We start from the raw sequence: 26634 nt of genomic DNA on the forward strand, positions 1-26634 counted from the left end.
ATCAGATCATATAGCTTTGCTTTTGCTTTTCTGTATGGCATAAGAGGTTCTTATCATCCCTCACACTTTTTTCCTTTTCTAGCCATAACTTTTGTTACCCTCTCCATGATTTAATCATATCATATTCTGTTCTGTTTCCCTAACCTCTCATGGTGTACTCTCTATGAGTTTCCACAATCTCTTGTCTTATACTTGGCTGTCCTCTCTGTGTGAGGAGGTCCTTAAGCTCTGATAACTCCTTTATTAAACCTTTCCTGGCCTCCCCATAACAATGTCTTAGTCTCTGTTTTCTGCACGTTTTTCCTAGTCTATTAACATTTGTCTACTCACTGTGACTAGGCGTAGCCTGCTTATTTTGTTTTTTTGCATTTTAAATGTATATGTCTCTTCTCCTAAACTGTAAGGTTTTTGAGAGCAAGAGCTATGTATTACTGACTTGTGGGTTTTCATTGCTTGCACAGGTCCAGAGTTCTCATACATGTCCTCAATGAGCATTTGTGGGAAAAAAAATGTGTGAATAGAAGTGAAAAAATTTCTTTTAAACATCTTTAGGTGAAATTAAAGGGCCACTTGAAATCTATACATCAAAACAAGATGTACATGCTTTCCAAGGTACTTTAATAGCTGGAGCTGAAGAAGTGAGATCTGTAGACATCATTAATATGCTGCTGAATTTTGAAATCAAAGAGGTATCTGATTTTCATCTGTTTTTATTTAAATTTTTTTTTAAATATTTATTTATTTGGGGGAGACAGAGAGACAGAGTGCAAGCAGGGGAGGGGCAGAGAGAGAGAGAGAGAGAGGGAGACACAGAATGTGAAGGAGGCTCCAGACTCCAAACTGTCAGCATAGAGCCTGTCGTGGGGCTCAAACCCATGAAGCGTGTGACCTGGGCCGAAGTCGGACACCTGACCGACTGAGCCGCCCAGGTGCCCCTCATCTGTTTTTGTAAAGTGAATAAATAATAGATATTTGGAATTCCCTCTACTAAAACAAACTTGTAAATTACTGATAGGGATAAAAAAATTTTATGTAGGCTATTTATCATTTGTATGTAGCATTCGTAATTTTTAGCAAATTTGAGAGTATATAAAAGATGAGTTATATTTGGGGTATATAATGTTTCATAGAGAAAATGGTAGCATGTCCTATAACATGCTTTTCAAATGATTTTAGGACATTAGGAATGTAGCTCACTTTGGATTTCATATGAGAAAGTCAGGAAAGGGAAGTAGTGACAGACAGATCCTTTGCAAATTTAAGAAACCCTTAATAGAATAAAACACAGTATGTCTACGTTTTTTAAGTGTTGTATTACCACTGTCTGCTTCATCTGCAGATTCTTGAGGAGAGATGAAACGGATTTTCCTCTTCTGTATTCACACATTCAACAAATAGTCATTTCATGTGCTAAGTGCTGAGGATAGAGTTAGAAGGCATAGACTCTAATGAAAAAAACAAACAAAAAACAACTAAAAGTTTTCTAAGTGCTCCCATTAAAAATGTGCAGGAGGGGCTTGTGGCTGTGGATAATAAGGAGGGGGCATCTAAGTAGTCTGGAGTATCAGGGAAGATTTTTGGAGAAAGTGACATTTGAGATGAGCTTTTAAGGAAGATTAGAGTCTTTCTCTTACCCTGGGGCAGGGGGACTTGCAAGAAGTTCCTCCCAAATCCCTTCATCATTAATAGTAGAGGCTATGTTCTTCTGGCTTAAATACAATAAACTTAAAAAAATTAGTTCTATATATTTATCTGAAATGTATGCTTTGAAACTAATTTCTTATTAAAACTTTACTGTTTTCTGGTTAATGTTGGTGTTATTAAAGATATAGAAGCTTTAATAATTGAGACATGGATAGATGAATCATTCTTTTTGCAAATGGGCCTCATTAACAATGTGGATAGAAAACCCATACACCATCTTTAATATCATTTGTAGTAAATGTTATTATAGTTCCATCACTTTAGGACGTGGAGAGTGGGGGAGGCAATTTGCATTCCCCTAGGCCAATACTTGACAGTGTCTTAAGACATTTTTGATTGTCACTATCGGTGGAAAGGGAGCTACTGACAACCAGTGAGAGAGGCCAGTGTTATCGCTAAACATCCTACAGTGCACAGGTCTCCTCCCTCACTACTAAGGATTATCCAGCCCAAAATGTCAGTGGTGTCAAGCTTGAGAAATCTTGCATTAGCATTAGTGTAACAATTGGCCATTTTTCTTACAGACTTTCAGATGAAAGGCCATCCATCAGACTAGATAGAACTTCTGGGAATTAGGCAGAACTACTTTTTTTGTTTTTGTTGTTGTTAATTTTACCTTGATAATCACTAGAATATAGTGGCAGTGCTTCAGAAGTCTGAACAAGTAAATGTACCTTCAAAGTCAATCACATGAGGCAGTTTCTAGGCACAAATGGAAGTACTCGTATTTACATCGTGTGAATTTTTTCATTATGCCACTCTGAGTGGTTATGAAATTGTTGACTTACCTTCATTATATATGAGTGAGCTTGTTAATGGTGATACTGGGGACTTTTCTAGGTTGTGATTACTCTGATGAAAAAAGCAGAAAAGAAAGGAAGACCTTTACATGAACTAAATGTCCTGCAGCTTGGAATGGAAGCTAAAGTTAGAACCTATGACCTGACTGCTAAAGCTTATCTAAAAAAAATTAGTATGCGATGCTTTGAGTTCACTGGTAAGTGTGAAGTATAGTCTGTGTAAATTATTCATGTTACAGGCAGTGGCCTCTACCTCTGTGTGAGTAGTAAGCACATTTATTAATGTCATCATGATTATTTAGTTAGATTAAATTTATTACATGGATAAAAAAGAATTTGATATTTAAAAATTTATTTTTTGTGTAGTTGTTTACCAGTAGGTAAGAATGTATCTAAATACATTTATATGTATGTGTGTGTATATATATATTTAGAATGAAGTTGAATTATATCTAAAAAGAAAAATGAAGTGTATCTTCTATGTCTATACATAACATTTTAATACTTGTAAAAGCAACATTTCATTACAACTCTGCTGTGAGAACTGATGTATTAGGAAATCAGAGCCCAGTTAGAGTACCCATGTGTAAAAGCCCAGGGACCCTTTATGAAAAGTGAGTTAATTTACTAGAAAATAATCTGTTTGCTTTTTATTTTTTTTTAAATTACATCAGTGTTTTTTGTTTTCAATGACATTAACCTATACTTTTGAAAAAACAAATTAAACAATACAGAAATATTATAGAGGAAAAATTTAACATCACTTTCTAGTTTCACTTCTTACCCCCATGTAAATAGTAAGTTGTTGTTCAGTGAGTTTCCTCAGCCTTTCAGATCCACTTTTTAAATTGCATCAAGCCAACTTTGAAAGTTGCTAAAGGTGTTTAAAGTTTATAGGCACTCTATGGGGTAACTTTAAATAGAGCAAACATATTGAGAATAGTTTATGTATTTTATAGCTTTGTTCTTCAATTTAGTCTGATTTGATCAAATGAATAATACCAGTACTACCAAATGTTACAAAAGCTGTAATTGGCTGCTACTGTTTTGTTTTGTTTCTAACTTTTTTTAATGGTGTTTGTCTTTTTTGTTTCAAAGGCACTTTTATTGAGGTATGATCAGTATACAGTATACTTTTTAGTATATGATTCCATGAATTTTGACAAACTTACATATGTGTAACTGGGTACTCCGTTTTAAAATACATTTGAAATGTTTGAAAGACTGACTGGAGCTGCCCTTGGTTTTTTTTCTGTTAGACTCTGCAGGAGAGCCACTTCATGTTATTAACTCTTCTAATGTAACTGAGGAACCTCTGCTGAAAATGTCACTGACCAAGGTACCTGGCTTCCTTCTAGGATTCTTAAATATTTAAATACATGAAATTATGTAGTTCTCCCATATTTAATATTTCAGTTTTCTCCCTTAAATTTTTTCATTCTAAAGCTCATTGATTATAGTGAATTTGCAAAAGCACCTGACAGTCCTGGTGATATCAATAACCTTTTGAGTTAACCTTATATTGTTGAGTAAGTGAGTGTATACAAAGTTCTGTGGTTATCCAAAGCAAAGTTTGTTATAATCTAGATATGCTAGAATTTCCCCTACTTTTAGCATTTGCCTCTAAGTAGGAAAAGGATTTTGAGTTTTTGCTTCTATAGAATTTGAGAAATGTTTATGTGGTCAAGTTTTTTCACACATACCTATTTGCCATTAAGAAATATGTTTATAGTGTTTTCATAGCATACTTTGAAAAGTGAAGAATATATATATATGTATATATATATGTATGTATGTATATATGTGTATGTATGTACAATGTGTGTGTATGTGTGTGTGTATATATATTTCAATGTTTGAATTATTAGTATTTTCGGCCCAGTGGTTTAATCTTCCACCTTTTCTAGGCAGACAGTGATGGACCAGAATTTAAAACCATTCATGAAAATACCAAACAGAGACTGAAGGTAAATATTTTGTAATTCACTATAAGGCTTTTTATATTAATGATTAAATCTAGCTTTATAGCTGTCTTCATTTGTGAGATGGTGAGGTCTAAAATTAAAACAAGGGTGACAATAATAATAGATCTAATCTTGTAGATGAAAGAAATGGGTAAAGAGTTGAAACAAAATTTTTACAAAAGTTGATTTAATTTCCTAAAATATTATTTTCCAGATATGAATTAATGATTACTTGTTGAGTACAAAAATAGTATGCTTTTTCCCGATTTTTCTTTCAAGTTTTTATTTAAATTACGGTCATTTAACATACAGTGTAATATTAGTTTTAGGTACAGAGTTTAGTGATTCATCACTTACATACAACACCCAGTGCTCATCACACCTGACTTCCTTAATCCCCATCATCCATTTAACGCATCCCCCAGTCACCTCCCTTCTGGTAACCATCAGTGTGTTCTCTATATTTAATAATCTCTTTCTTGGCTTTCCTTTTTTTTTTCTTCCCATATGTTCATCTGTTTTGTTTCTTAAATTCTACATCTGAGTGAAATCATATGGTATTTGTCTTTCTCTTACTGACTTACTTCACTTAACATAATACTCTCTAGCTCCATCTGTGTCATGGCAAAGGTAAGATTTCATTCTTTTTTATGGATGAGTTAATATTCCATTGTATATATATATACACCACATCTTCTTTATCCATTTATCAGTGGATGGACATTTCGTCTCTTTCCATAATTTGGCTATTGTTGATAATGCTGTTGTAAACATCGGGATGCATGTATCCCTTTGAATCAGTATTTTTGTATCCTTTGGGTAAATACCTAGTAGTGCAATTGCTGTATCGTAGGGTAGTTCTATTTTTAATTTTTTGAAGAAGCTCCATACTCCCTTCCAGTGTGTCTGCACCAGTTTGCATTCCCACCAACAGTGTAAGAGGGTTCCCCTTTCTCCACATCCTTGCCAACAAATAATATACTTTTTTTTTTATAAAAAAATTTTTTAATGTTTATTTTTGAGAGAGAGTGTGAATGGGGGAGGGGGCAGAGAGAGACACACACACACACACACACACACACACACAGAATCTAAAGCAGGCTCCAGGCCCCAAACTGCTGGCACAGAACTACCAGCACAGGGCCTGACGCAGGGCTCTAACCCATGGACTGTGAGATCATGACTTAAGCTGAAGTCGGACACTTCACCGATTGAGCCACCCAGGCGCCCCAATAATATACTTTTTAAGGGAATTTTCTTCATGGTTATTTGGCCTAGTGTTGATGGAAGCATTAAACATTTGAATTATATATTGGCTTTATGATTAGAATAAAATTAACGACTAAGCTAAAGCATGACTCAGTGCAAACACTGCCTACAGTCCATTTGTGCTTATATAGTCTGTCTTGGACCCATCTGAAATGTGATTGAATTAAGGTCTGTATCTTTACTTTAAACCCACCAATTGAGGTCAGAATTACAGTTGGGCATGAGAGGGGGCAAAGTATTAGTTTATTGTCTGGTTAAGATTAACATTATAATAGTGAGTTTTTTCTTAAAAAAAAAAGGATCTTAATTGAACTATTCTAAAATCAGCTCTTCTGCAACCTATACTTATTTGTATATGTTGAAGCTTAACATAAAAATGTCACCACATCTGAAATCTGCCTCTCTAATTGTTCATTATCTTAGGTTTCATTTTCATCCTTAGACTTAGTACTTCATTTGGAAGCTTTACTGTCCTTCATGGATTTTTTATCATCTGCTGTTCCATCCTCTGAACCTTCCTCTACTGAGAAGGAATCTGAGCTGAAACCACTTGTGGGGGAGTCCAGAAGTATCGTTGTCAAAGCTGGTATTAACTTTTTAGCATGGTCTGATTCTTTCTGTCTGAACTTTTAATAATCATGTGATAACTTATATTTTCAAGCTAAGACTAATATTTAGCAACTTAATGTGATAGCTGCTCTGACGGATTAGGATAGTTTCAAAAGAAAAAGCAAATTTTATCCTTGCAGTAGTATAGAATAATTTAGTAAGGGATTTAAAATAAATGTTTAGTATTAATCATGTATTTATATTTGATTTCACCATCTTTTACATAAAATAAAGTTGTATGTACTTTGTATTGATGTTTCTGTAGCCTTCAGTGCAAGTGAGAACAGAAGAAATTAAAATGTGATACAATCATGCAAAGTACAAAGGCCCATTTCAATCAGTCATATAAATCTACCTGACGCTGAACAATTTTAAATGATTTGCAGGACACAAAAGGAGGAAGAATGTTACAGAAGAGACAGACTCACTTTGGTTTCTAACAAAAACTGAGTTTAAATGACATACATATATGGACACATGTTGCTCAAGCATATGGCTTGTGCTATAAGTTAAATATGAAATATCCAGAGTGAACATGTGCCTGTTTTTAAGCCAAGTATCATTTTAATGATTTTTGCTTTCATATTACATGATGTGAGTATCTGATATCTGGTAATTTAATTTTCAGACCATTACCTGTTTGAGTAGTATCTGTATTACTGACATCTTTAAAGTGTTAAATTCTTAGTAATATTGGACCTAATATAAGGATCAGATTTTTTTTTAATCAGGCATCAGAGCAATACTTTTGCTATAAACTAGAGTTAAAGTTTGTCTTTAATATACTTGTCATATTAATGTCCGTGGAAATACTTATTTATATAAATGCATACATATACACACACAGTTGAATAAATGAAAAAGCAGTGTTTAATTTCAATAAACTACAAAAGTTATTCGCCCAAAATAACAGTCTTCCAGTATGTTTTATAGTTTTATAGTTGATTTTTATGGTTCGAATATAGTTTTTGTGGTTTGATTTACATCTTACGGGACAAAAATTCCTGTTATCACTTTGGTGATTAAAGACTGATGTCTGTACTTTTACAGTATTATAGGAAAAGGTCTATTTTCCTCAGGCAAGACACATCTCTAGAAAAACATCTCCTAAATTTATCAGTGAAGACCTGGACCAAAGTAGATGAAGGGAACTCATTTGTTTATGATTCTTATACACATGCACACACATATATTATATGTTTTATTTTTTAAACTTTAACCTTTTATGTTTATGTCTCATAGATTTTATTTCAGGATTTTTCATGGAGAAATAGGATACAATCTAGAGAAATTGGTTCTATAGTTAAGAACACGGATTGTGTTATAGTTAATATGTATTTTATTAACTATTCTTTATTTCAGCATTTTTATGAAATGTTCTTTGATCTAATATATGATGTAAAAACAAGTACAAAATAAAAATTTGGGAGCAATAGAATTCTAGAATTCTAATATAGAGGGACTATCTTTTTTCTAAGAGGAAAAATTATGGGAAAATTTCCCTCTAGCAAATTGTACTTCTGAGGTGCTTTAAAGGTTGCCTTTATTCTTAAGTTGCGAGGGAACATGCTACTTTTTGTCTGATTGGCATTTGAAAATTGAGTCAAATCCATGTTAATTATATGGAATCTTAATGGAGGCCTTTTTGATTCTTCATAGTTCATAATGTACTTTTTTTGAGTTTTACATTATTTTATCTGTTATATCATCTGTGCACTTGGCTAATCACAAGGTTTGTATTACTTTTCAGCATCCAGCAATACTTCTCAAGATGATGTGTTTGATTTAAAGGTCATAGCTGAATTAAATGCATTTAATGTCTTTATCTGTGATCAGAAGTGTAACATTGCAGATATTAGAGTACGTGGTAAGTACGTGATATTCCTTGGTGTAGGTATTTCTGTTTCTTCAGAAATAGAAACAGCACCATCACATCAGGAAGAGTAAGCTTGTGCATGGTAGATTTCTCATGAGTCATAGTTTTGTTTACTTATAGTGAAGATTTTTGCAACCTTTTTAGAGATGTGCTTTGAAATGTTGGATGTGAATTTGTTATGCTTCATAGCTGACATGAAACATTTCTTGTGTATTTTTAAAATTTTAGAATAAATCTAAGGCTTAATTGCTTATGTTCTGTTTGTATTTTCAGCATAATATAATGTTAATTTAAACTGAGAAATTAATATCACAACACCTCACTGAGAAAATGTTATTGTCTTTATTTCCCTTGTCTTTGTGCATATATAGCATCAAAATAGAAGTATCTAAAAGAAATTTTGTAGGCTTTACCCATCATCAGCTTGATAAAAGGATAGATTGATATTATACCATGGGTTCTTAGACCAGTCTGCCAACATTCAAATTTTGGCTGTAACACTTATTGGCTGACCTTGAGAAAATTAACCTTTCTGTATCTTAGTTCTCTCTTCTGTAAAATGGAGATAGTTATAATAGTTATTCATGGGATTGTTGTGATAGTTATAATAATTATTTGTAGGATTATATATGTATATAGTTAGAAAAGTGGTACGTAGTAAACACTAGAGAAAAGATTAAAAAATAAGTACTATTCAACAAATATTACCAAGTATCTATTTCATGGGTAGCATGGTAATAGTTTGAGCTTATTACTGGGTCTTAGCTGCAGACTTTCTCTTTTACTGAGGAGCTGTTTAGGAAATCATCGTGCCGTTAGAAATTATCAGAATAACAAAATTTTTTTGGAGAGAAATCTTAGATTATGTTTTAGATAGATTTTATGACAGTATTTATTCATCAAATTATATTCATATATACTTAGTTATCAGAGCATTAGTATTCATAATAAATGCTTGTGAGGTAGCTATTGAAGAAATACTGTGTGTCTTCCTAAATGACCACTTGTGATCTTGAAAATGCACAGGATATTTGTTTGGAGACCTGTGATTATTTCTCTTTGAAATTCTTTTTTTTTTTTTGTCTTTAAAATTTCCACAACTTTTATGTATGGGATACCTATAGCACTTAAAGATACTGTAATCTTTATTAGGCATCTCATACATAGAAATTGATACCTTTGATATGTCTAATAGTAATTTTAGTCGTTCTGTATCTTGGTAGTATATCTTTTAACTTAATTAAATGCCACTTGAACTGGTTCACTAGGATTGGGTGAAAAGTTTATAAATGTTACATTTCCCATAGGAATGGATGCCTCTATTTCTGTGAAGCCAAAGCAGACCGATATGTTTGCCAGACTTAAGGATATAATAGTTACGAATGTTGATTTGCTGTCTATTCACAAAAAGGTAATTAAAAAACAGGTTTCAGGAAAAGGAGGCTGTGCAAGATGGCAGGGTGGGAAGATACTGAACTCACCTTGTCCCATGGCAATACCAATTCTACAGCTACAAATGGGATAATTTCCTCTGAAACAGTTTTGAAAACTAGATGAACAGCACCTTCACAGCAGAAGATAAAATGGCCACATCGAGATGGGGGCGGTGGGGAGAGGCAGAGATGTGCTCTTGCTGCCATAGCTTGCAGGCACCCACAGCCTACACAGAGGACACCCCGTAGATGCCTGGCTCTGGTGGCCAGGTGGGATTGGGCTTCTGGGCCCCATAGGTCATGTCCTATTCAAGGCCACTCCTCCAGTGGGAGAGGTAGCTCTTTCACATAATACAAAGAAACATAGAGAATGAGGCAAGATGAGAAGGCAGAGGAAAATGTCCAAATGAAGACAAAGACAAAACCTAAAAAAAAAAAAAAAATGCTTAATGAATTGGACATAAGTAATTTTCCTGATAATAAGTTCAAAGTAATAGTCATAAAGATGCTCACCAAACTCAGGAGAAGAATGGATCATTAGAATGACAACTTCAACAGAGATATAAAATATACAAAGTACCAAATGGAAGTCATACAGCCTAAGGATATACTAAGTTAAAATATACACCAGAGGGGCTCAGCAACAGACTGGATGAAGCAGAACAGATCAGTGAGCTAAAAGACAAAGCAATGGAATTTACCCACACAGAGCAGCCTAACAAAAAAGAGAATTAAAAAAAAAAAAGATAACATAAGAGACCTATGAGAAACATGCAGTGGAATAATACCCATATTCTAGGAATCCCCAAAGGAGAAGAGACAGAGAAAGGGACAGAAAACTTATTTGAAGGAATAATGGCTGAAAACTTCCCTAGACTGGGAAAGGAAATATCACAGAAAGTTCCAAATAAGATGAACCCAAAGAGTACAACACCAAGACACCAATTTTAACTAAATTGTCAAGAATTAAAGAGAATCTTAAGAACTATAGGAGAAAAAGAACTTCTTAATGTACAAGGAAAACCACATGAGGCAGTCAGCAGATTTTCAGCAGAAACTTTGCCAAGCCAGAAGGGAGTGTCATGACATAGTCAAAGAACAGAAAGGAAAAAACTTTTAACCAGGAAGGCTCTACCAAGCAAGGTTATCATTCAGAATAGAAAGAGAGATAAAGAATTTCTCAGACCAACAAAAGCTCAAGAAGCTAAAGAAGTTTGTAACCATTATCTGGGCTTATAACAATGTTAAAAGGACTTTTTAAGCTGAAAAGAAATGGCGCTAATTAATAACAAGAAAGCATATGAAAATAAAAATCTTACTGGAGGAGGTAAATCTATAGTAAAGAGTGGATTAACCACTTATTAAAGCTAGAATGAAAGTTAATAGACAAAGGTAGTAAAAATAACTATGGTTACAATAATTTGTTTATGGATTCAAAGGATAAAAGGGGGTAAAATGTGACTCAAAAATATAAAATGTGGGGAGACAGTGAAAATGTGGAGTTTGGGAGTGTATTCTAATTTTAGTTGTTGTCAACTAAAACAGACTGTTATCTGCATAGGATGTTTTATGTGAACCTCATGGTAACCACAAAGTAAAACTTACAGTAAATATACAAAAGACACAAAAGAAAATAAGAAAGGAATGTAAATATAATACTAAAGAAAGTCCTCAAACCATGAAAAAAACTGTTAACAGCTAATAAGTGAATTCAGTAAAGTTGCAAGATACAAAATTAACATACAAAAATCTGTTGCATTTCTATATAGCAATAATGAACTATCAGAAAGAATTTAGGAAAACAATCCCATTTACAATTGCATCATAAAGAATAAAATATCTAGAAGAAAAAAAAACACCTAGAAATACATTTAACCAAGTAGGTGAAAGACCTGTACACTGTAAACTATAAAACATTGTTGAAAGAAATTGAAGAAGACACAGGTGAATGGAAACATATTTTACGCTCATGGATTGAAGTAATTTATATTGTTAAATTGTCCACAGTGCTCAAAGCATTCTATAAATTCAGTGCAATTCCTATCAAAATTCCACTGGCATCTTTCATGGACTAGGACAATTCTCAACTTGTATCAAAACACAAAAGAACAGCCAAAACAATCTTTTTTTTCTTTAAATTTTTTAAATGTTTGTTTATTTTTCAGAGAGAGAGAGAGAGAGAGCATGAACGGGGAAGGGGCAGAGAGAGGGAGACACAGAAGTGAAAGGGGGGCTTCAGGCTCCGTGCTGTCAGCACAGAGCCTGATGCAGGGCTCGAATTCACACTGCGAGATCATGACCTGAACTGAAGTTGGACACCCAACCAACTGAACCACCCAGGCACCCCCCAAAACAGTCTTGAGAAAGAACAAAACCAGAGGTCTCATGCTCCCTGATTTCAAACTATTCTAAAAGACTATATTAATCAAAACAGTATGGTATTGGCCTCAAAACAGGCACATAGATAAATGGAACAGACTAGAAAGCCCAGAAATAAACTCCTGTACATAAAGTGAATTTTCAACAAAGGAGGTAAGAATATACAATGGGGAAAGGACAGTGTCTTCAGTAAGTGATGTTGGACCACTATAGTGCAAAAAATGTAATTGTCAATAAAACTTGACAGTTGTATATAAAAGCACAAAAGTGGGGGTGCCTGGGTAGCTCAGTCAATTAAGCCTTGACTCTTGGTATCAGCTTAGATCATGATCTCACAGTCATGAGATTGAGCCCTGTGTTGATCTCTGTGCAGGGCATGGAGCCTTCTCTCTCTCTCTCTCTCTTTCTCTTTCTCCCTCCCCCTCAACCCACCCCCTCACAACGCCCGCTCACACTTTCTCCCCCCTCCCTTTACCCTTCCCCCCCAAAACCCCCCCTCACCCAAAAAAGCATGACCCTGGATCACTATTTTATACCATATAACAAATTTAACACAAAATCAATGAAAGACTTGAATCTAAGACCTGCAGCCATAATACTCCTAGAAGGAAAGAGGTGGTAAGGTTCCTGACATTGGTCTTAGCTAAGATGTTTTCTTGGATCTGACTCCAAAGGCAAAAGTAACAAAAGCAAACATTTTTAAATGTGACTACATGGCACTAAAAAGCTGTATGGTAAAGAAACCATCACCATACCAAAAAGTAGCCTACTGAATGGGAGAAAAGTTTGCAAATCATATATCTGACATGTGGTTAATATCAAAAATATATGAAGAACTCCTACAACTCAATAACACACACACAACAATCAATCTGGTTAAAAATTGGGCAGAGGATCTGAATAGGCATTTTTGCAAAGAAGACATACCAGTTGCCAACAGGCACATGAAAAGGTGCTCAGTATCACTAATCACCAGAGAAATGCAAATCAAAAACACAATGAAATATCACTTTACACCTGTCAGAATCGCATTTATTAAATAGACAAGAAATAATAAGTTTTGGTGAAGATGTGGAGGAAAGGGAACTCTCATGCCCTGTGGTTGGGAATGTAAATTGGTACAGCCACTATGGAAAATAGTACGGAGGTGGCTCAAAAATTAACAAAAGAACTTTCCTTCATATGATACAGCATTTTCACTTCTGAATATCTATCTGAAGAAAAAAACACTAAAGGGGGGAAAGATGCTGATACATGTAATGCGGGTGAATCTCAACATCATAATTAATGAAAGAAGGCAGATATAGAAGAGAACATATAGTATGAGTCCACTTACATGAAGCTCTAGAAAAGACTGAGAAAGAAGATCAGTGGTTGCTTGGATCTGGGTTTTGGGGAGGGATCAGGTTTTGGCTAAAGGGGAGGAGCTCAAAAGAACTTGGAGTGATGAGGTGTTCTGTATCTTGTTTTGGTGTTACATACATGGGTAGTATAAATTTGTCAAAATTTTTCAGAGTATGCACTTCAGATGAGTGCATTTTATATATGCAAATTATACCAAAAATTAATAAATTATTTCACAAAAAACTAGAATGTACAGATTAATAGAAACTAAAAAGTAAATATCAAAAATTATTTTAATGAAAGATAATCTCTGCATTGATATTTATTTAGTTTTGATTTTTATGTATGGTATGCCTTTACTCATTTGTTCATTATGTGTTTATTAATTGTCATGTGTTAGGCACTTTGTTAAGGATTGAGCATGAATATGGTTATTGTATGCTTTCACATTGTGTATAGTAGATTAGATGATTTGTAAGTCATGTCTGACCAATTAAATGATTGATTATTTCCACTGGTTAAAACAACTTTTGTAGAAATAGGAAAAAGTTTTATTAAGATATTTTTAGCTAATAATGTATTGAAGGTTGAATTTAAATAGTGCTTCTTTATATATCAAGGATTTTTTAATAAGGAAGCTATTTATAATATAGCTCTTTTGAAATAATATAGCTCTTTTGATGTAATAACCAGTTAATTTAATACTTTTAGGCTGTCTCTATTTTGGGAGACGAAGTCTTTAGGTTCCAAATGACTCTTTATCCAGGTGCCACAGAAGGAAAGGCCTATGCTGATATGTCGAAAGTAGATGGGAAACTTAGTCTCAAAGTGGGTTGTATTCAAATTGTTTACGTTCATAAATTCTTCATGTCTCTTTTGGTAAGTTTGTTTTAAAATATATTTATTTCTCATTGAGGTCTAAATATCTTTGCCTATACATCTGTAACTAGGTAGTCAAAATCTTTACTAACAGGGCTATGTGGTAAATACTGAAATGCTGAACAGAATATTATAGTGAAGGAAATCCTTTATGTGATAGATACCCAAATGAATTTTTGTTATTCTCATTCTTTCACATTTCCATAGTTCTATAATTTAAAAGTACTTTTTGTTGTTTTACTTTAGGTATTTTCAGTGTTGTTTTATGAAACACCCTTAAAGATATTTAGCTACAAGAATTTTTTTAGGAGCTTCTCAGGCTTATGAAGGACTAGTATTGGAATTTACAACTTTTGAATATAATTGTAATCAAAAAGTCTATAAAATTATTTTCTTTTAATTATTATTTCCATGTAAATGTCATGGGCTGAAGAGTTTAAATCTGCCTATGCCTCTTAGCAAGACTATTATTTAGGGCTTTTAGTCATGGATTTCTACCTACACCATCATGTTTTATTCTTCTGGAAGGTAATTAAAAAAGAAGGGGCAATTTAATTCACTTTATATTATTAGCTTCAAGAATATTGCTTCTAAAAGTCATCTTTTCTTCATTGGGAAAAATATGTTTTTAGTTGAAATTGAGATGAAATGCATCTTACTTTAAATGAAGTAATTTGGACTCTTGCTAATGATTGCAAGTTTATAGACCCTTAAGCATCTTTGCTTATGCCTGAGTACACTCAGAAAAAAAAACTTCAGAAATAAGCTGGCATTTCTTAGTTTCTAACAATAAACTTTTTTTCCTGTGCCCTAGAGGTACAAAATCGAACCTCTGTGGGAGAAGTAAATTGCTGTCCTTTTACTTACATTTGAATTTATTTTATTTATTTATTTTTTAAGTTTACTTATTTATTTTGAGTGGGGGCAGGGGCAGAGAGAGAGGGAGAGAGAATCCCAAGCAGACTCCGTGCTGTCAGCACAGAGCTCTATGCAGGGCTCTGTCTCACTGACTGTGAGATCATGACCTGAGCAGAAATCAAGCATCAGATGTTTAACCTACTGAGTCACCCTGGTACCCCTATTTACATTTGAATTTAAAGTGACAAACACTCATGAGTAAAGGGAGACTTAAAAAAGAATTGCCAACAAAAATTTCTCATAAAAAAACAGATAATTCTGAAATACATAAAATGAAAGTTAAAAGACTCTTGTTTCTATAGGTAATAGTTGTTAATATTTTAGAGTGTGTCTTTCTGGACAGTCTCCATATATACAATCATAAATATCCTCTCTTTTGTTTTACTATTTTATTTAGTTTTTCTTTTTTAAAGAAGATGCTTTTTATTTTTTTATTTTTTTAATTTTTTTAATTTTTATATTTTATTATTTTTTTATTTTTTAATATATGAAATTTACTGTCAAATTGGTTTCCATACAACACCCAGTGCTCATCCCAAAAGGTACCCTCCTCAATACCCATCACCCACCCTGCCCTCCCTCCCACCCCCCATCAGCCCTCAGTTTGTTCTCAGTTTTTTAACAGTCTCTTATGCTTTGGCTCTCTCCCACTCTAACCTCTTTTTTTTTTTTTCCTTCCCCTCCCCCATGGGTTTCTGTTACGTTTCTCAGGATCCACATAAGAGTGAAACCATATGGTATCTGTCTTTCTCTGTATGGCTTATTTCACTTAGCATCACACTCTCCAGTTCCATCCACGTTGCTACAAAAGGCCATATTTCATTTTTTCTCATTGCCACGTAGTATTCCATTGTATATATAAACCACAATTTCTTTATCCATTCATCAGTTGATGGACATTTAGGCTCTTTCCATAATTTGGCTATTGTTGAGAGTGCTGCTATAAACATTGGGGTACAAGTGCCCCTATGCATCAGTACTCCTGTATCCCTTGGATAAATTCCTAGCAGTGCTATTGCTGGGTCATAGGGTAGGTCTATTTTTAATTTTCTGAGGAACCTCCACACTGCTTTCCAGAGCGGCTGCACCAATTTGCATTCCCACCAACAGTGCAAGAGGGTTCCCGTTTCTCCACATCCTCTCCAGCATCTATAGTCTCCTGATTTCTTCATTTTGGCCACTCTGACTGGCGTGAGGTGGTATCTGAGTGTGGTTTTGATTTGTATTTCCCTGATGAGGAGCGACGTTGAACATCTTTTCATGTGCCTGTTGGCCATCCAGATGTCTTCTTTAGAGAAGTGTCTATTCATGTTTTCTGCCCATTTCTTCACTGGGTTATTTGTTTTTCGGGTGTGGAGTTTGATGAGCTCTTTATAGATTTTGGATACTAGCCCTTTGTCCGATGTGTCATTTGCAACTATCTTTTCCCATTCCGTTGGTTGCCTTTTAGTTTTGTTGGTTGTTTCCTTTGCTGTGCAGAAGCTTTTTATCTTCATAAGGTCCCAGTAATTCACTTTTGCTTTTAATTCCCTTGCCTTTGGGGATGTGCCGAGTAAGAGATTGCTACGGCTGAGGTCAGAGAGGTCTTTTCCTGCTTTCTCCTCTAAGGTTTTGATGGTTTCCTGTCTCACATTCAGGTCCTTTATCCATTTTGAGTTTATTTTTGTGAACGGTGTGAGAAAGTGGTCTAGTTTCAACCTTCTGCATGTTGCTGTCCAGTTCTCCCAGCACCATTTGTTAAAGAGACTGTCTTTTTTCCATTGGATGTTCTTTCCTGCTTTGTCAAAGATGAGTTGGCCATACGTTTGTGGGTCTAGTTCTGGGGTTTCTATTCTATTCCATTGGTCTATGTGTCTGTTTTTATGCCAATACCATGCTGTCTTGATGATTACAGCTTTGTAGTAGAGGCTAAAGTCTGGGATTGTGATGCCTCCTGCTTTGGTCTTCTTCTTCAAAATTACTTTGGCTATTCGGGGCCTTTTGTGGTTCCATATGAATTTTAGGATTGCTTGTTCTAGTTTCGAGAAGAATGCTGGTGCAATTTTGATTGGGATTGCATGAATGTGTAGATAGCTTTGGGTAGTATTGACATTTTGACAATATTTATTCTTCCAATCCATGAGCAGGGAATATCTTTCCATTTCTTTATATCTTCTTCAATTACCTGCATAAGCTTTCTATAGTTTTCAGCATACAGATCTTTTACATCTTTGGTTAGATTTATTCCTAGGTATTTTATGCTTCTTGGTGCAATTGTGAATGGGATCAGTTTCTTTATTTGTCTTTCTGTTGCTTCATTGTTAGTGTATAAGAATGCAACTGATTTCTGTACATTGATTTTGTATCCTGCAACTTTGCTGAATTCATGTATCAGTTCTAGCAGACTTTTGGTGGAGTCTATTGGATTTTCCATGTATAATATCATGTCATCTGCAAAAAGCGAAAGCTTGACTTCATCTTTGCCAATTTGGATGCCTTTGATTTCCTTTTGTTGTCTGATTGCTGAAGCTAGAACTTCCAGCACTATGTTAAACAATAGCGGTGAGAGTGGGCATCCCTGTCGTGTTCCTGATCTCAGGGAAAAAGCTCTCAGTTTTTCCCCGTTGAGGATGATGTTAGCTGTGGGCTTTTCATAAATGGCTTTTATGATCTTTAAGTATGTTCCTTCTATCCCGACTTTCTCAAGCGTTTTTATTAGGAAAGGGTGCTGGATTTTGTCAAAGGCCTTTTCTGCATCGATTGACAGGATCATATGGTTCTCTTTTTTTTTGTTAATGTGATGTATCACGTTGATCGATTTGCGAATGTTGAACCAGCCCTGCATCCCAGGAATGAATCCCACTTGATCATGGTGAATAGTTCTTTTTATATGCTGTTGAATTCGATTTGCTAATATCTTATTGAGAATTTTTGCATCCATATTCATCAGAGATATTGGCCTGTAGTTCTCTTTTTTTACTGGGTCTCTGTCTGGTTTAGGAATCAAAGTAATACTGGCTTCATAGAATGAGTCTGGAAGTTTTCCTTCCCTTTCTATTTCTTGGAATAGCTTGAGAAGGATAGGTATTATCTCTGCTTTAAACGTCTGGTAGAACTCCCCTGGGAAGCCATCTGGTCCTGGACTCTTATTTGTTTGGAGATTTTTTTTTTTTTTTTAATTTTTTTTTTTTTCAACGTTTTTTAATTTATTTTTGGGACAGAGAGAGACAGAGCATGAACGGGGGAGGGGCAGAGAGAGAGGGAGACACAGAATCGGATACAGGCTCCAGGCTCCGAGCCATCAGCCCAGAGCCTGACGCGGGGCTCGAACTCACGGACCGCGAGATCGTGACCTGGCTGAAGTCGGACGCTTAACCGACTGCGCCACCCAGGCGCCCCTGTTTGGAGATTTTTGATAACCGATTCAATTTCTTCGCTGGTTATGAGTCTGTTCAAGCTTTCTATTTCCTCCTGATTGAGTTTTGGAAGAGTGTGGGTGTTTAGGAATAAGAAGATGCTTTTTAAAGTTAATCCTGTTTTTTTTTTAAAGGAAATCTTAATATCTGTCTCTTCCAATAGAACTTCCTCAACAATTTCCAAACTGCCAAAGAAGCTTTGAGCTCAGCCACAGTCCAGGCTGCAGAAAGGGCTGCTTCCAGCATGAAAGACTTGGCTCAAAAGAGTTTCCGCCTTTTGATGGATATCAACTTGAAAGCACCAGTTATTATTATTCCTCAGTCTTCAGTATCGCCTAATGCTGTTATAGCAGATCTGGGTTTAATCAGAGTTGAAAACAAATTTAGCTTAGTTCCTATGGAACGTGATTCTCTTCCTCCAGTCATTGAGAAGATGAGCATTCAACTAACTCAGTTGAAGTTGTCCAGGTATACATATATAATCCAATTGTGTACTACTTCTAGAAATATAATTCTCATAAAATCTTTTCAAGGGGTAAAATACTCTCACTCTTTGTGGTTGTCATTCTTTATTTTTTATAATTATAAAACCATGACCATTGGGTTTTGGTCACTGGTAATAGTTGTGCACCTCATGGAATCTTCATTTTGTGTTACTACATTTATTATGTGGCTTTTTCCATTTTATAAAAATTTACTATTATAAAATTATAGTTTACTCAGTAATAATTTCGATTTATTTTACTTATTTTTCACTTTGCACATAGCTATTTTCTGTAGACAGAAGCAGACTTCTTAAAATGTACTAAAAGTTAAGATTTTTTTTTCCTCATTTCCAAACCTTGTCACGTTTGGGAATGCTCAGTGTGGTATCTAAAGGATTATTGAATCCAAATGGGAAAGTCTTGGGTCTGTTGAATGACAAGAGTCATTCATTTGGTTGTGCAAATGGTTATTGGCAGTCATGCTTGAAATGACTATTAACCATATGTTTGTTTAATGTGTAGGTTTGGTGAGTTTTTCCCTTTGAGTTTGGAGAAGTACCAATAACACAAAACTAAGGATTACGTAGAGTTTCTTTGCCTTTTTTAGGAGGATGTTAAACATTTGTTTGTATAACATTGTACTAGTTGCTAATATTGAATAGTCTTTGTGGAAGATAATAAATAGTTTAATAGTCATACTCTTTGTTTTTGGAATCAGCCTTGCCTAGATTTTATTTTAGAAAGCTCTTGATTTCTTCTGATTTGGATTGATCTGTGAAAAGAAGCATGTTCTAGAAGAATTCTGATAGCAGCCTTCAGTATCCAGGAAAACTGGAAACTATTACACAATATGATAGGCTTCATTTTAAAATGTAAATTTAAAAATACAAAACAAATTCTTGTTTATCTTTCAGAACTATTTTGCAGTCTGGCTTGCCACAACATGACATTGAAATTTTAAAACCAGTCAACATGCTATTGTCAATACAACGAAATTTAGCAGCAGCATGGTATATGCAGATTCCAGGGATGGAGATAAAAGGAAAGCTAAAACCTATGTTGGTAAGTGTATGTATACGTTATGTGAAAATTGTGAGTAGGCTTTTAGCATTGATCACAGTCTAGTTCTAGTGTACATCAGAAGTGGTAATACCTTGGGACGCCTGAGTGGCTCAGTCAGTTAAGCCTCTGATTTCAGCTCAGGTCATGATCTCATGGTTCATGGGTTTGAGCCTCCCGCGTCAGGCTCTGTGCTGACAGCTCAGAACCTGGAGGCTGCTTCAGATTCTATGTCTCTCTCTGCCCCTCCCCTGCTTGCTCACTCGCTCGTTCTCTCTCTCTCTCTCTCTCAAAATAAATAAATAAACATTAAAAAAAAAAGTGGTGATGCCTTAAATGGGAGTACTTTGTTAACTGAAAATGAAGTCATCCTAATTTTCTGACTTTTCTTTATTTCACTTTAGTCACATACCTGGTAAAGCCAGCAAGAAGTCCGAGATAAAACCTACTAGAGTTTACTGAACATATTATTAGTCATTTTGGAAAGGTCTGTTACAGTTTTAAGGCACTTGAATTGTAAGCCAGTATAAAGTAAGATTTAGATACCACATTCAAAATACCATAGGAGTATTCTTAATGTTTAAAGGCACTCTTTTAATTCGAAAATAGAACTTAGGTGGCACATGGGTGACTCAGTTAAGCATCCAACTTCGGCTCAGTGTATCATCTCATGGTTCTTGAGTTTGAGCCCCATGTTGGGCTCTGTGCTGACACCTCAGAGCCTGGATCCTGCTTCAGATTCTGCATTTCCCTCTCTCTCTCTCCCTCTGCCTCTCCCCCACTCACACTTGCTCACTCTCTCTCTCAAAAATAAATAAATAAACATTAAAAAAAATGAACTTTTTAAAAAAGTTTATTTATTTATTTTTGAGAGAGAGAGCGAGCAAGTGTGAGTTGGGGAGAGGCAGAGAGAGAGAAAGGGAGAGAGAATCCTAAGCAGGCTCCGCACTGAAGCATGGGGCTCAAACCCATGAACTGTGAGATGCTGACCCGAGCCAAAACCAAGAGTTAGACGCTTAACCAGTAAGCCACCCAGGCACCCCGAAAAGTGGACATTTTAAATAGATGGAGGTGTACATTTGGTAAGCCTATAAACACAGCATTGTTTATAATAGTGTGATTATCGGTTTCCATGTTGACTCACTGGGAGAGATGGTATTGGTCAAAGGTGGTAATGGAAGTGTAGGAGTCCTGTGGTTCTCCTGTGCATGTTTGTGAGACCACTGAAGACAAGCAGTAGGGGATAGGGGAGGACCGAGAGTGACTAAACCCAGTGTGTGAAAAACAAATACAAATCTAGTAGTTTAGAAGTTTTTGACACTTGTGATTACTTCAGAGTTAGTTCTAAGATAAAACAGAAAGGTCAAAGAGTTCTACTCAGGAAGAAGTTAAAACTGAAGTTTGTTGTAGGGATGAAGGGTCCTTTGTGTAGTTATGAGTGGATATAATATAAGTGAAGAGTGTCTATTTAGGGTATTTATTCATAAAGATTTCTCTATTTCAGAGTATGCAACTCTCAGCTTCTCCCTTGCTGTTAAGAGATTAGATCTCAGGGCTAATATCTGACCTTTTCCCCTTGCTTTCAAGGATTGTGTGGTTCTAGGTTTGCTGAAAGCAAAAGTAAAACCTGTATTTCTGTCAGTAGGAGAATATGGACTAAGGGATAGTATATTCATATTATGGGCAGTATAAAGCAGATAAGGTGAGTGAGCTAGAACTATATGAAACAAAATGGGTATACCTTAAACGTAAAAGTGGAAAAAATTGAGTTGCAAAATGAGAGTACAATTCTATATTATTTCGAATTTTATAACAATAGACATTGCTGTGTTTGTGTTGTGTGTGTGTGTGTGTGAATTGTTTGTAGGGAATTCAATAGTGGTAAATATAAGAAAACATTCATGGGAAGAATAATTCTCTAATTCAGGATAGTGTCTTTCGCTGAAAAGGAGTGTGGCTGGGATGGAGTCTCATAGACGTAAACATAGGTCTTCAACCATATCTATAATGGAGAAACAAGATCTAAAGGAAATGTGGGAAACTAAGATTTGACAAAGCTAGATGATAGGTACACTGGGGAGGATTATTGTATTCTCTCTGCTTTTCCTTTATGCTGGAAGTATTTCAAAAGAAAGACAAAAAGTAACAGATCCAGCATTTTAACATCAACGTGTGATCATCACTTTAACTAAAAGGACGCCTGTTAAATCAAGATGCAGCCTTAGTGGGTGCAGTTTCCACTACCTGATGTGTCAGCAATCCAGGCCTCTCAGAACACCCCCTCATTGGTGTGAGTCTGCGTACTTTTTCTGGGTGTAGCTAAGAAAGGGTATCAGGTAGGTGACATCAGTGAGTTGAGTAAATCAGTTTGACAGTTCTTAAACAACTGTGGGGCCATGTCTCAAATTGTCATTGACGCTTACGGAAGGGTTTCAGCCACAGCAAACCAGAGGGGATGGTGAAGTTCACTGCTTTCCAGGTAGTTGTAATATCCTGGTTGGTATCACACGTGGGAATGAATACACAGGGAAGTTCTGGGGAGTTAAAGTGACATCTATTCTCTTGGAGCAAACAAGAAATCTTTGGTTATTATCTCATGCTAAAGTATCTCCCCATTTTCATTTAGGCTGGGGTCAGGCACTTTTTCTGTCAATAAGGGCCTGTATTTGGGGAACAAAGTATTCTGTGGTATTCGGAGGAGAAGGTGCAGTGAATGCATGCATGCCTGTGTGAAGTTGTGTTTAAGTATTTGGAACAGTCTTTTGGACTGCTATATGTGTAGGGAAAATGTACAAAAGATAGAAAGATTAAAAGGTTTAATGGTTCTTGGCAGCCAGTAGCAACTTTGTTCTAGCTACTTCATGTTCTGCAGGCAGCTAGAAGGAAGATGGTATTATTTCTTTTTTAAAGATTAAGAAACCTGAGTTAAGGAGGCTCAGAAACTTGGCAAATAGCACAGCCAGAAAGTGGTAGTGTTGATACAGTGCTGCCTGATTCAAAAACTCTCTCCCTCTCTCTTTGCTTCTTCATTTCTTTTTCTTTTTTTCTCTCTCTCGCTTTCTTTTTCTTTAAAAATTGTTAATGTTTATTTGCTTTTGAGAGAGAGAGAGACAGAGTGTGAGTGGTAGAGGGGCAGAGAAAGAAGGAGACACAGAATCTGGAGCAGGCTCCAGGCTCTGAGCTGTCAGCACAGAACCGGATGCAAGGCTCGAACTCATCAACTGTGATATCATGACCTGAGCCGAGGTCAGCTGCTTAACTGGCTTAGCCACCCAGGCACCCCATTACTTACTTACTTTGTTTGTTTGTTCCTTCCTTCTTTCCTTCCTCCCTTCCTTCCTTCCTTCCTTCCTTCCTTCCTTCCTTCCTTCCTTCGTCACACATTCCCTTTTGTAAAGGTGGGAGATCAACAAGATGCTCCTTTTCTGCTCTGTGTTTTTGTTTTAAAAAATTCTTTGTGATGCATTACTTACTGTTCTAAGTGGCATTATTCTTGATAAGTTGCACAAATATCTTAGGTATGTCCAGATGCATATTTACAGGGAATAAGAGCTCCATTGAAGGAGAGTATCTTTTTACTTCTTGGTAGAGACTAGAAACTGAACAACACTCTTCCTGTATTAAGTTTGGATGGGAGTGAAGTGGAGGAGGGAGCTGATACTGGGTGAGAAGAGAGAGAGTCAGAGTGGCGATGGGGAGAGAAGGAGAGGAGAGAGAAGCACAGGTCCAGGAACAGTAGAAGAAAGATAGGAACAGAGCCGGAAGAAGAATGACATAGGCAGGTGCTTGAGCTTGGGATCAGACAGAAGGGTGCTTTACACGACAATAGTGTCTCCTACTATGCAATGAAATACTTGTTTCCTGTGTTTACTGTCCCAACTCTTTTTTTTTTTTTTTTTTTGCTTAGGTGAACATTGAATTTGAGGAACTGTAAACTGAGACATGGATATGATATTCTGCTTTTTTATTACTTATATATTAACAATTTATTGTTGCTTTCTAGGTTGCTCTCAGTGAAGATGACTTAACAGTTTTAATGAAAATTTTGCTGGAAAATCTTGGAGAAGCTTCTTCACAGCCAAGCCCTACACAGTCTACCCAGGAGGCTATAAGAGTAAGAAAAGATGTTCTGGGTGGGCCTGACCACCTCAAAGGTATAAATTAATGAAGATTTTTGCTTTGATTATGGAGGAAAATTAGTGTTAATGCTGTATTTATGTATAGTGGTATTTTTAGTTGTCTAGCACAATGTGTTATGAACTGTTTCAATACTGCAGTATTTACTGTGGAAAATTGGCTGGTACGGGGCCTGGGGCTGCCTTGGAGCTCCCAAGGGAAGGAGGTATGCTCATTGTCTTCCATAAGGGGAGGGGCCACCTACTGTTTGCAGGATACATGTTTGCCCTTTACTTCTAACAGCTGAATTGCTGAGTTTAGGAGCCATGGAGGTGGTGTACCTTGAGAAATAGCAAATTAGGCATGTAGCATGGCAAGGTCCAAAATTATCAAGAGAAAAAAGGGCCTCAGTATCCTACTCAAATGACTGGCCCAAGAGAAAGGAAGGTCTTGTGGTACAAAAACAGCTTTACTAATCTGGCTTTATTAGAGAATGATATAGTCACATACATAAGGGAATTTTCTGGATTATTACAATGGAATCATTTAAAAGCACTGAGCCTTTTAAATTCATCCATTTTTAAAGGATAATTTTTATAAAAGAAAAGTGTCATTCTTGCTCAAGATATTATATAAAACATAATTTTACGTTTTTCATCATTTAAAGTCATTTACTTGAACATATGTTTTATTAGACTGTAACTAGGTTAATATTTCCATGGCTTCCCCTTCTGTTGAGTGGCCCCAGACTGCTGTGCTTTTATAATGAATGCTCAGATCATCAGCTGTTACTTAAGAAAGCAGTACATAAAAGTGCCAGTTAATAATATCATTAACATTGCTTCTCCTGTATTTAGGCCCAGTGTGTTTTGAAATTGCAAAATAAATGACTAGAGTTGTGTGCAGAAAAGGTTTTTGTTTCAGGTGGATAGTTAGTGTTACATGGGGTTGGTGAGGTGAGCATCTTCTCCCCAGACTGGGAGTATGCTCCAGTACAGTCCAGACAAACACTAGATAAGCAGGCTATTGCTGTGGTTAGACCGGAACTATGTGCAGATGACTAAAAACAGCAGGCAGACTGTATGTGATTAAATCAGGAGCTCATTATGTTCAGCTGTGGTCAATTTGTGTCTTTGGCTCTGGCTATACGGTTAACGTGGTCCTTGGGAAAAGTTGTGAATTCAGAAAGCTGCAAAGATGGTGGAGATTGGAATATGAATTACTTTCAGGAAAAGTGAAGGGAAAAAACCCTAGCATTTTCCAACATGGCGAAGCCTTTATGTGGTTAAAGTTATGCAGTGTTTGCTCTTCCAGTATCTTGTAAGAACATTTCCCTATAAATGATCAAAGGATAGAATCCATCTCCAAAAGAGTTGATAAAATCAGTTTCTAAGAGTGACTGAAAACAGTATCTGTTTTTATTGTCTAAAACGTTTTTGCCTAAAGATGAGGGAAAGGACTAAATTACTTCTTGAAATCTCTTTTCCCCCCAGAATTCCAAAGGCTCCCTGGCCCATATTTTATTTGAGCACTGTTTGTCTCTGCTCTTGAATTATATTCTGTTCTTGTAAATGTAATGAGCTGGGTGGTATAGGTAATTAAAGATAGTGAGAATTACATTATGCTAGCAGAGGATCTATTATTGACTAGTCTGTTCTAGGACAAAATATTTTATTTTTCTCTGCCTCTAATTTCAAAATCTCTTAACACTGGCTTATAACCATTTAGGTTAAATGCTTTGATAATTGTAAATTATTCTATGATGAACAGTCCTGTTCTGGGGGGCTTTAAAAAATAGTTGTCTGGATACTCTCCAAGACCCCTTCTTTTTTGTTGCTTCTTTTAAAATGTAGATGGCCTCCCTCTGTCATTTTTCCTTACACTAAATATATATAGAATAAATCATTGCCATTTTAATTAATTCTCATAATATGATTTAAAGAATCCTAGAAAGTATGATACATATTTAGAATAATAGGTTATCATCTTTGCTTTTTAAATAAGTGTAAAATAATGTACCTACTTAAAGCTTTTTAATTTTCATTCTTATGTTTGAACCATCAGAACAAGATATGACAGACTCAAAGCTTTCTGTGGACCAAAATGTCACTCTCCAATTTGACTTTCACTTTGAATCTCTTTCCATTGTCCTTTATAACAATGATATAAACCAGGTATGTAGTAAATTTATTTAGAAATACATCTTCAGTTATTGATATTTAATGTTAAAACATTGGCATTTTTTCATTTGAATTAAAAAATTAATTAAAAAATTAAAATGTCTATTAAACTCTTACTTGGCCTACAGAATATACATTGGTCTTGCTCTGTCTTCACTTTGTTAGTATTTCTAATCTTACTCACGTAAGGAAAAATTTTTACTTCTTTTGGTAACATTAGCCCT

The 26634-nt window shown here is 35.5% G+C and overlaps 1 protein-coding gene across 5 annotated transcripts in view; it reads left to right on the top strand.

Annotated features, from left to right (window-relative positions):
• VPS13C (vacuolar protein sorting 13 homolog C) overlaps nt 1-26634 on the top strand; it is a 200150-nt gene that overhangs the window by 107086 nt on the left and 66430 nt on the right. For all 5 annotated transcript variants that reach the window (XR_009264099.1, XR_009264100.1, XR_009264101.1 and 2 more), the window contains 12 exons: nt 553-689; nt 2545-2701; nt 3764-3843; nt 4412-4471; nt 6161-6323; nt 8097-8213; nt 9530-9633; nt 14090-14257; nt 18734-19038; nt 19970-20117; nt 24118-24268; nt 26295-26404. Coding sequence is in view for 2 of the 5 variants with exons in the window: in XM_058737530.1 (XP_058593513.1) it covers nt 553-689; nt 2545-2701; nt 3764-3843; nt 4412-4471; nt 6161-6323; nt 8097-8213; nt 9530-9633; nt 14090-14257; nt 18734-19038; nt 19970-20117; nt 24118-24268; nt 26295-26404 (1700 nt within the window). In the remaining 3 variants the exon portion in view is untranslated. The remainder of the gene's footprint in view (nt 1-552; nt 690-2544; nt 2702-3763; nt 3844-4411; nt 4472-6160; nt 6324-8096; nt 8214-9529; nt 9634-14089; nt 14258-18733; nt 19039-19969; nt 20118-24117; nt 24269-26294; nt 26405-26634) is intronic.

The sequence above is a fragment of the Neofelis nebulosa genome, chromosome 7 (assembly GCF_028018385.1).
Source record: "Neofelis nebulosa isolate mNeoNeb1 chromosome 7, mNeoNeb1.pri, whole genome shotgun sequence".
In the NCBI taxonomy this organism is placed as follows: domain Eukaryota; kingdom Metazoa; phylum Chordata; class Mammalia; order Carnivora; family Felidae; genus Neofelis; species Neofelis nebulosa.